Raw genomic sequence first — 12,006 nt, 5'->3', positions numbered from 1 at the left:
ACGAAAAATTACTATGCGATTCGATTCTCGAGTTGTGCTTTGTGATAGGGATTCTACCACTTGCAAAAGTAGGGATAAAAACACTTAAAATACTTGCAAGAATACAAGGTTGTCGTAGTATAGCAGCTCAAGTAGGGTCGTTTTCCACAGGGATTGAATGAATAATTTATGTTAAAACCAAATCTTAATTAATTATTTGAAAATAAAGTTTAGAAGAGGTTGATTTTATGACCTAAAATATTACGAACGAATTTAACTGAAAACAATTAAATAAATTGGGAAAGTAAAGAAAACCAAAGAAAATAGTTTTGAAAATAAATTTAAGCACTAGGGTTTCGCCATCACCTTAACAATCCAACCTAGTTCTTCCAATTACTTATGAATTACACATGCATATTTTGAAGGTTAGGTTTTCCTAAAGTATGCCCTTCTTGGAACCACCAACATAGAACGTATATCTAACATGCAACCCGTTTGTGGTGTCCAGATCAAATGTGAACATGTAAGACTCATAAAGTTTTGTGAAATCCTTTTGAAAAACCATATAACCCTTAAGACATGTCGTCCATACTAAGAAGTTACACATATTAACCACAAGAAGCCAGCGCCAATTCCAGGGACAACCCTCCGCCAAAATTGCATCAAATTACTTTTCTAAATATCCTAATGGTGGCCAATCATCAACACAACTATATAGTTTAAAACACAATGATTAATAATTCAAAACTTGCATGCATAATATCATAAGCAGGTTGAAAAGAAACTACATATTCTTGCCAAGGGTCGTGGCCTTACCCTAGCAAACGAAACTAGTTACTAACAACCATAAAAAAAAATATTATTAAGAACATGGATAGAAAACACCTTGAAAATAAACTTGAATCCTCCAAAGTACTGTGTGCTTTCTCCTCCTATTCTCTCCTCCTCTTTTCCCCTAATGGCTAAATATCTTATTTATACTAATACAAAATAAAACCCTAAAAGGTCTTAGAATAAAACTATGAAACATAATAAATAATAAAACAGAAAATAAAAGGTTTCCTATTTGAACTAGAATTCAGAGTTCTTAGAAAATCAGACATCTGACCAACCAATAAACTTCAATTTCGTCCCAAAAGGACTCTTTTGAAAGCTGGAGAGGTCGCATACAAATCCTTAGAAGGAATCTTCCTCAAAATATGACATCTTGACCTTCAAAATACCTAAAACGTCCAGAAACGTCAATCTGGGAAAGCGCGCGCTGGACCTTAATTTCATCGCCACGATCAAACAGCTTGGTAGAAAAATCTAGAATTTTGATACAATCATCTTGAAAGACTCACGAACATCTTCCAATTGGAATCACTCCAAAATTCATATGTTTGTTTTCTTTTTTCTCCAGAGGAAGTCGAATATCCTACATTAGAAATATATAACAAAGAATCAAAATTCTTCCAAAATTACCAACAAATTAATACTAAGATTAGGGTAAAATATATGGTAAAAATATTTACTCATCACATTGCCATATCCCGAAGGCGGGGTAAGTTAGAGATGTGGGTATTTGATGACATCACATGTCGATCCTGTACGTATATCGGGATCAGGGCGTGACACCGACAATATGTATAAGGCTACTATAGTTAATTATTGTTACAATAATGGTTTGGATCCACTATTACTCGTTTTACTAAAGAGGTGGTTGAACAAATTCTTAGCATTCCAATTAGTTTTGATGCTTTGACTGCCAAGTGTATCTGAAGTGGAATAAATGATGGTAATTTTTCAGTTAAATCTGCTTATTTTTGGGCCATTAAGCCTAGTGCTTTTCCTAATTGGTGATGGAATCTCATTTGGAAACTTCATATTCCTCCAAAGTTAAGAGTTTCTTATGGCTGCTCTATCTTGATAAGATCCTCACTAGTGAACAAAGGCTGAAAGTCTTACACTACTTTTAGAAATATAGCGGTGAGGCAAAGATGAAAACTACTATATTTAATGATGATTTTATACAAAATTGCAAAACCAACTAAAATTAATGAGCACCCATATTTTCGTGAGAAATGCAAATATTTTGTCTTCTCAAAATATTCTCCGTTAGCATTAAGAGAACATTTATAAAGCATTTGGAAAGGTTTCTACCAATTAATGAGCCACACATTTAGTTTGAATGGTATATTTAAGCCAAAACCTAAAATTAAGTGAAAAAAAGTTGGAGTGAGCCCCAAATATAAAACCCATCAATGTGTTCGATCTTGTAACTATGTACAAGTTACAAAGTCTTATTTTATATGCTATAAAAAGTCTCTATTTATTTTATATGAGTTTTGGATTTTATCTATTTATTTTATAATGGGAATTATATGTACAATTTCAGAATTGGCAGAAGAGTTATACAAAGAAAAAATCAATCCGATCAGCTATTTTAACAAATCTTGCGTCACACCAATGAGATCAGCCATGTTCGTATCAATGAAAGATATGGGAAACTGATTGAGGAAATTAATATTAATTAAAGACCATAACTTGAGATAGCTTGTGCTTAATTTCTTAGAAATAGGATAGTAGGTTTGAACTGAGCATCACATTCAAAGCAAGCAAATTAAAGGAAAAAAAGAAAAAAAAAAAGAAAAAGAGAGAGAGATCATCCCAATCCCAGCTACACTATACAACATGGCTCCACCTGTACTACCAAACCCCTTTGTTCTGAAAGCCGATACTAAGATATTTGAAAGTGGTTTTACTGGTTATTAAAGCCACAAATGTATTTATTGTAGAATATTTAAACCAAAAGTTAAAAAATAAATGAAAAAATTGTAATGAGGTCCAAAACGTTTCTCAAACGATGTTTCACCCTGAAGAAATATCCACATAAAGTTTTACATTAGTCTTCAGAAGCAACTCATCTAGATGTAGGTCTTATCAAACCAAGACAATACATGATACAAAACTTTTAATTGCTAAAAAAGACTCCACGCTCAGTTTAAATGCACATAACAGATGTTGATGGAAAATGCGCACCCATCAATGTGTTTGATCTTGTCACTATAGTCTTGTACACAAGTTAGAAAGTCTTATTTTATGATATAAAAAGTCTTTATTTATCTTACATTAGTTTCGGATTTTATTTTATTTTTAATTTTGTAAGGGAATTAAGTCTACAAGTTGTAGAATTGGCAGATGAGTTATACAAAGAAATCAACCCGAACGGCTAATTTAACAAATATTGCGCCACACCAATGAGATCAGCCATGTTCATATCAATGAAAGAGATGGGAAACTGATTTGTCGAAATTAATATTAGTTAAAGACCATAACTTGAGCTAGCTTGTGCTTAATTTCTTATAAATAGGATAGCAGGTTTGAACTAAGCATCACATTCACAGCAAGCAAATTAGATCATCAACAGAGAATAAAAAAGAGAGAGCATCCCAATCCCAACTACAGTATACGATATGGCTCCACCTGTACTACCAAGCCCTTTTCTGCTGAAAGCAGATATCAACAACAAGTATTTGCGCTATCAACTTGATGCAGAAAGCGACCTTAATGAGATTGTCCAGTTTTCCGAGGACAATGAAAACAGCAGGTTCATAAAGTTCACCACTGAGAAGCCAAACAATGAGGACTACGCCGACAAGAATTACGTGCATATCAAATGCTCCTACAATGGCAACTACTTGAGAAGGGTGGACCAAAACAGGCTATTGGTCCTGGCCGCAGCTGCTGACCGAAATGAAACCAAAGACAATTGGGCTTGCACATTGTTCAAGGTCGAGCCTGTCGGACCACCTGACAGCAACAACCTAATCACGCGCTGCCGATTACGTCACTTGCAAAGCGATCTCATAACCAGGCCGTTCATTGAAAACAGATTCGAATTACGCCTCAACCAAAAACAACCTGATGCTGGAGGGGTGGATATCTACTCAGTCTCCCAAGTCAGATGTTGATGATCAGTATGCATGATGTTTGTGGGTAACGTCTCTGGAAACCCTCACGAGACTTCACTCGTCCCATTTGGGTCACCTATGGGTTTAAAAGGCTTGTTGCATGTGCGAATGCAATCGTGTTCCCCGCGAAAGTGGCTTTGGTTTTCATCACTACTTTTTTCCGTGTTTTTAGTTTTTGAATTTCGCTGTAATCCGTGTGTTTATAGCAATAATAATAAACTCATGTCTTATCTTTGTGTTTGGATAAGTCATCTGCAAGTGTATGATTCACTAGCTTTTAGTGTAATCCGTATGTTTGTTGCAATAATAATAAGGATTGGTAATTCAGTTGTCTAACTAATCTGCATGTTCAAAACCCAACTCAATTAGAATTTTTTGCTTTGTTTGAAAGTGGGGAGCTTAAAGGATAGCAATGAAGTACCCGAGATATCTTTTTTATATATCTAAACCATAAATTTGGAATTAGGGATCGTTAGATATAACCAAACACAAAGTTTGAAAAATTCAAATTTCACTTAATCATTTTTTCAGAGGGACTCAAAGTTCGCGAGGGGAATTGACGACGGAGCTCACAAGGGGAGAGTATTTGTTTTTTGCAGCAAACGGTAAAAACGGCAGTGAAAACCTCGGGAAAATTGTCCTTTAAGTGTCGTTTTTTGCAGCGAAGAGCAGGTATCCATTGTCTTTATAAATTCCTCCTCCCTGCATTTCTTCTCGGGTACAAAGAAAAAATCAATCCGATCAGCTATTTTAACAAATCTTGCGTCACACCAATGAGATCAGCCATGTTAGTATCAATGAAAGATATGGGAAACAGATTGAGGAAATTAATATTAATTAAAGACCATAACTTGAGATAGCTTGTGCTTAATTTCTTAGAAATAGGATAGTAGGTTGGAACTGAGCATCACATTCAAAGCAAGCAAATTAAAGGAAAAAAATAAATAAATAAAGAGAGAGATCATCCCAATTCCAGCTACACTATACAACATGGCTCCACCTGTACTACCAAACCCCTTTGTTCTGAAAGCCAATACTAAGATATTTGAAAGTGGTTTTACTAGTTATTGAAGCCACAAATGTATTTGTAGTAGAATATTTAAACCAAAAGTTAAAAAATAAATGAAAAAATTGTAATGAGGCCCCAAACGTTTCTCAAACGATGTTTCACCCTCAAGAAATATCAACATAAAGTTTTACATTAGTCTTCAGAAGCAACTCATCTAGATGTAGGTCTTGTCAAACCAAGACAATTACATGATACAAAACTTTTAATTGCTAAAAAAGACTCCACGCTTAGTTTAAACGCACAGAACATATGTTGATGGAAATTGCGCACCCATTGTTGGAATATGATTATGATAACATGGTTTTTACAATATGTGTAATCATATGTGAAGGTACACCATAACATTGGTGTACTAATATACATATGATTGTAGTGAAATAATTAATTAATTAATTAATTAATTAATTAAAGGATATGAACAGTTATATTCCAACCTGAGAAGTTATAACTTCTCATGAAGAACACAACTTCTCCAGAAAGGTTACTTGCATATCTATATATTTGTAAATCCCTTTCTGTCAGAAACATACATTCAATTCTATATTCACTCTGTTCATATTCTTCGCTCCATATTGTGATCGATAGTCCAACGACATCCGTTTCCGATCCTATTAATATACAATTACCATCACCCATCAATGTGTTTGATCTTGTCACTATAGTCTTGTATACAAGTTAGAAAGTCTTATTTTATGATATAAAAAGTCTTTATTTATCTTACATTAGTTTTGGATTTTATTTTATTTTTAATTTTGTAATGGGAATTAAGTCTACAAGTTGTAGAACTGGCAGATGAGTTATACAAAGAAATCAATCCGAACGGCTAATTTAACAAATATTGCGCCACACCAATGAGATCAGCCATGTTCATATCAATGAAAGAGATGGGAAACTGATTTGTCGAAATTAATATTAATTGAAGACCATAACTTGAGCTAGCTTGTGCTTAATTTCTTATAAATAGGATAGCAGGTTTATGATGAAATCATATTGAGAAGGCATTTGAGATTGAAGATAAGGTGGAGCTCGAGTATAGTTTTAGGATAAATTTCGGGTAGTTTGATTAGCACAGAGACCTCTTGCCTTTGTCAGAAATGGAGCTGCTATAGTAATTCATTGATTCAATTATTTGTTTCTTTGATTTGGTCTTAGAAAAAGAAGAGGTCCGCAATGAATTTGAATGTAATTTTTCTTACACAACCTCCATTAAAAAGTAAACCTTGTTTTTACAAATGTACTCTCGCCTTGCAATCAATATATTTGAGTTCAGTTTGCTAAAGTCTCGATCAGTGACAATAACACCAGGAATACAATCATCTTTCATTAGAGTCTTCAATCTTGTCAATGCCAATGTGTAATTGTCTTCCTTCTCATGGTCAATGAAAGCAAATGCAACCAAAAATGTAATATTAGTTGAAGTTACCCCTACAATCTCCAGGAGTGGAATACAATGCCTATTAGTCTTGTACATGCAATCCATGATAAGTACATGTGGGAAACAATGTAAGATCTCGATTAGTGACAATCACACCAGAAATACAATCATCATTCATTAGAGTCTTCAATCTTGTCAATGCCCATGTGTAAATTTCTTCCTTCTCATGGTCAATGAAAGCAAATGTAACCGAAAATGTAATACTAGTTGAAGTTACCCCTACAATCTCCAGGAGTGGAAAACGATGCCTATTAGTCTTGTACGTGCAATCCATGATAAGTGCATGTGGGAAACAATGTAAGGTATCGACATTAATTGGGTGAGTCCAAAACAAGTCACTAACAACATTATCAACACCAATACTTCAATGATGCTCAATATAGTTGTACTCAACCAACTTACATAACAACTGTTACATTTTTGATCTCCCTGCTTTTTCTTTTGTCCGATGATAGTGTCTTGCATTGTATATTGTCCTCATCGTTGTTACATTAAGTGGATCTTTTTTCTTTATGGTGTTCAAAATAACTTTGGGTCTCACTAAACTTGTAGACATGTCAACTAAAAGTTCATTTTGCTCTTTAGTTAATCGTCCGACAAAAGAATGCCCTTCAAGATACTGTGAATAAGTATGGTTATGCACCCCACACTCAACCTCCAATTTCAATTCATCTCCTTCTCCAACGTTGACTCTTTTCAACATAAACGGACATCCGCATTTTTTAGTACCAGTATTCCTGGGTTCTTTCTTCTTCTTATTATTTGCATCAGAATTTTGGTCATTAATATCAGACTTCCTCAATATGGATCGATACTCGCCATGTCTCTCACAAGCAAATGTTATTCGAGCTCTCTTCCTCCTTCGGTCAACCCTTCCTGCATCATACCTCTTAATGATAATAACCATATTATTCTTTTTTCCTTGTGCGCGAGTCCAATCAAGGAAATCATTTTTACTTTTGAACACCTCTACATACAAGATCATTGCCATTTGCCACTAACAAAATGTTTGTAGACATGCTAAAATTCCAACCCATATGTTATTCCCTATTATGAACCTAATGCACTATGCTGAATAAAAGAATGCAAGAATTTCCATGAAATTCACAGATGCACATTCAATATACTAAAAATAGTTACCTCGTCTGTTTTAAATGCGTTTGTGTGATCAACGACGCTCGTTGCTGCAACCTCATTGTCCCCTATAGAGGTATTGCCTTGTATCCTATCGTATTTAAATACACCAAAAAATATTATCAAATCCTCATTTATTTACTAAGAATCATACACCTCAATTATTTTTTAAGAACCATACAACTCAATATCAATAGGCAGAGTGGTACATGCCAACAAACCTGCGATGCATTTTCTGGTCCAACCTCCAAAATATTTTGTCGCTCTCCAATGTTCATTTCAAGGGATATAACCAAATCTTCTCTAAGAGGATCACTGGCTGGATTTGTAACCTGCAAAGAAGAAAATGAATAACCAATGGAAGAAAAAAAAAGGAATATGAAATTAACCAAACCACCGATGAAACATAGTCTTACGCTCCGAAACATTGATTTTGTGTTCCATTCGTCAAAAATAATTTTTCTCAATCAAGATGTTTGTAGTTTCATTGGTTAGGGTTTTGTTCAACAATGGAGGGTAAGAGGGTTTCGATAGTTGAGAAGATAAATAATAGGGTTTAGTGATTTGGGGTGTATTTAGAGATTTTTATTTTATTTTTTTAAAACCTAGTAAGGTCAAAATTGTCATTGCATAGTGGGGTAAATAAGTCATTTAATATTAAATTTTAATGTGGGGTGCATTCAACATTTTAGGAGGTGCTAATAAAAAAAGTCATAATTTATGTTAAAACCAAATCTTAATTAATTATTTGAAAATAAAGTCTAGAAGAGGTTGGTTTTATGACCTAAAATATTAAAAACCAATTGAACTAAAAACAATTAAATAAATTGGGAAAGTAAAGAAAAGCAAAGAAAATAGTTTTTGAAAATAAATTTAAGCACTAGGGTTTCGCCGTCACCTTAACAATCCTACGTAGTTCTTCCAATTACTTATGAATTACACATGCATATTTTGAAGGTTTGGTTTTCCTAAAGTATGCCTTACTTGGAACCTCCAACATAAAACGTATATCTAACATGCAGCCCGTCTGTGGTGTCCAGATCGAATGTGAACATGCAAGACTCATTAAGTTTTGTGAAATCCTTCTGAAAAATCATATAACCCTTAAGATGTGTTGTCCATCCTAAGAAGTTACACATATTAACCACAAGAAGCCAGCACCAATTCCAGGGACATCCCGCCACCAAAATTGCATCAAATTACCTTTTTAAATATCCTAATGGTGGCCAATCATCAAGACAATTAGATAGTTTAAAGCATAGTGATTAATAATTCAAAACTTGCATGCATAATATATATCATAAGCAAATTGAAAAGAAACTACATATTCTCACTAAGGCTCGTGGCCTCGCCCTAGCAAACGAAACTAGTTACTAACAACCATAAAACAAAATACTATTAAGAACATGGAAAGAAAACACCTTGAAAATAAACTTGAATCCTCCAAAGTACTATGTGCGTTCTCCTCTTTTTCTCTCCTCCTCTTTTACCCTGATGGCTAAACATCTTATTTATACTAATACAAAATAAAACCCTAAAAGGTCTTAGAATAAAACTAGGAAACATAATAAAATAATAAAACAGAAAATAAAAGGTTTCCTATTTGAACTAGAATTCGGAGTTATCAGACAATCAGACTTTTGACCAACCAAATCAACTCCGATTTTTTCCCAAAAGGTCTCTTTTGAAAGCTGGAGACGTCCCATACAAATCCTCAAAAGGAATCTTCCTCCAAATATAACATCTTGACCTTCAAAATACCCAAAACGTCCAGAAACGTCAATCTGGGAAAGCTACGCGCTGGGCCTTAATTTCATCGCCACGATGAAACAGCTTGATAGTAAAATCTGGAATTTTGATACAATCATCTTGAAAGACTCACGAACATTCTCCAATTGGAATCACTCCAGAATTCATCTGTTTGGTTACTTTTTTTCTCCCGAGGATGTCGAATATCCTACATTAGAAATATATAACAAAGCATCAAAATTCTTCCAAAATAACCAACAAATTAATATTGAGATTAGGGTAAAATATATGGTAAAATATTGACTCATCACTTTGCCATATCCCAGAGGCAGAGTAAGTTGGAGATATGGGTATTTGGTGACATCACGTGTCGATCCTAGACGTATGTCGGGATCGGTGCGTGACACCGATAATACGCTTAAGGCTACTGTAGCTAAGTATTGTTACAATAATGGTTTGGATCCACTATAAATTGGGCAAGTAAAGAAAACCAAAGAAAAAAGTTTTGAAAATAAATTTAAGCACTAGGGTTTCACCATCACCTTAACAATCCTATATAGTTCTTCCAATTACTTATGAAATACACATGCATATTTTGATGGTTAGGTTTTCCTAAAGTATGCCCTACTTGGAACCTCCAACATAGAATCTATATTTAACGTGCAACCCATCTGTGGTGTCCAGATCAAACGTGAACATGTAAAACTCATAAAGTTTTGTGAAATCCTTTTGAAAAACCATATAACCCTTAAGACATGTCGTCCATCCTAAGAAGTTACACATATTAACCACAAGAAGCCAGCGCCAATTCCAGGGACAACCCTCCGCCAAAATTGCATCAGATTACTTTTCTAAATATCCTAATGGCGGCCAATCATCAACACAATTAGATAGTTTAAAGCACAATGATTAATAATTCAAAACTTGCATGCATAATATCATAAGCAGATTGAAAAGAAACTACATATTCTTGCTAAGGACCGTGGCCTCGCCCTAGCAAACGAAACTAGTTACTAACAACCATAAAACAAAATATTATTAAGAACATGGATATAAAACACCTTGAAAATAAACTTGAATCCTCCAAGTACTGTGTGCGTTCTCCTCCTATTCTCTCCTCTTTTCCCCTAATGGCTAAATATCTTATTTATGCTAATACAAAATAAAACCCTAAAAGGTCTTAGAATAAAACTATGAAACATACTAAAATAATAAAACAGAAAATAAAAGGTTTCCTATTTGAACAAAAATTTGGAGTTCTCAGAAAATCAGACTTCTGACCACCCAAATCAACTCCGATTTGGTCCCAAAAGGTCTCTTTTGAAAGCTGGAGATGTCCCATACAAATCCTCAGAAGCAAGCTTCCTCAAAATATGACATCTTGATCTTCAAAATACCAAAAACGTCCAGAAATGTCAATCTGAGAAAGCTGCGCGCTGGGCCTTAACTTAATCGCCATGGTCAAATGGCTTGGTAGAAAAATCTGGAATTTTGATATAATCATTTCAAAAGACTCACGAACATCCTCCAATTGGAATCACTCCAAAATTCATCCGTTTGGTTACTTTTTTGTCCAGATGAAGTCGAATGTCCTATATTAGAAATATATAACAAAGTATCAAAATTCTACCAAAATAACCAATAAATTAATACTAAGATTAGGGTAAAATATATGGTAAAATATTGACTCATCACTTTGCCATATCCCAGAGGCGGGGTAAGTTAGAGATATGGGTATTTGATGACATCACATGTCGATCCTGGACGTGTATCGGGATCGGGTGGTGACACCGACAATACGTATAAGGCTACTGTAGCTAATTATTGTTACAATAATGGTTTGGATCCACTATTACTTGTTTTACTAAAGAGGTGGTTGAACAAATTCTTAGCATTCCAATTAGTTTTGATGCTTTGACTGCCAAGTGTATCTGAAGTGGAATAAATGATGGTAATTTTTCAGTTAAATCTGCTTATTTTTGGGCCATTAGGCCTTGTGCTTTTCCTAATTGGCGATGGAATCTCATTTGGAAACTTCATATTCCTCCAAAGTTAAGAGTTTCTTATGGCTGCTCTATCTTGATAAGATCCTCACTAATGAACAAAGGCTGAAAGTCTTACACTACTTTTAGAAATATAGCGGTGAGGCAAAGATGAAAACTACTATATTTAATGATGATTTTATACAAAATTGCAAAACTAATTAAAATTAATGAGCACCCACATTTTCGTGAGAAATGCAAATATTTTGTCTTCCCAAAATATTCTCCGTTAGCATTAAGAGAACATTTATAAAGCATTTGGAAAGGTTTCTACCAATTAATGAGCCACACATTTAGTTTGAATGGTATATTTAAGCCAAAACCTAAAATTAAGTGAAAAAAAGTTGTAGTGAGCCCCAAATATATAATCCATCAATTTGTTCGATCTTGTAACTATGTACAAGTTACAAAGTCTTATTTTATATGCTATAAAAAGTCTCTATTTTTTTTATATGAGTTTTGGATTTTATTTATTTATCTTATAATGGGAATTATATGTACAAGTTCAGAATTGGCAGAAGAGTTATACAAAGAAAAAATCAATCCGATCAGCTATTTTAACAAATCTTGCGTCACACCAATGAGATCAGCCATGTTCGTATCAATGAAAGATATGGGAAACTGATTGAGGAAATTAATATTAAT

General features: G+C 34.1%; 1 protein-coding gene across 1 annotated transcript in view; it reads left to right on the top strand.

The window, feature by feature from the left end:
• The first annotated feature begins 3,368 nt into the window (after positions 1-3,368).
• The window catches only part of LOC126585162 (uncharacterized), a 54,045-nt gene continuing 45,407 nt past the window's right edge, over positions 3,369-12,006 (top strand). The window contains exon 1 of the mRNA XM_050249556.1: positions 3,369-3,568. Within this exon, the coding sequence (XP_050105513.1) occupies positions 3,435-3,568 (134 nt within the window). The 5' untranslated portion in view covers positions 3,369-3,434. The remainder of the gene's footprint in view (positions 3,569-12,006) is intronic.

Source organism: Malus sylvestris, chromosome 10, assembly GCF_916048215.2.
Source record: "Malus sylvestris chromosome 10, drMalSylv7.2, whole genome shotgun sequence".
In the NCBI taxonomy this organism is placed as follows: Eukaryota; Viridiplantae; Streptophyta; class Magnoliopsida; order Rosales; family Rosaceae; genus Malus; species Malus sylvestris.
This window is presented reverse-complemented; position numbering and strand designations above follow the sequence as displayed.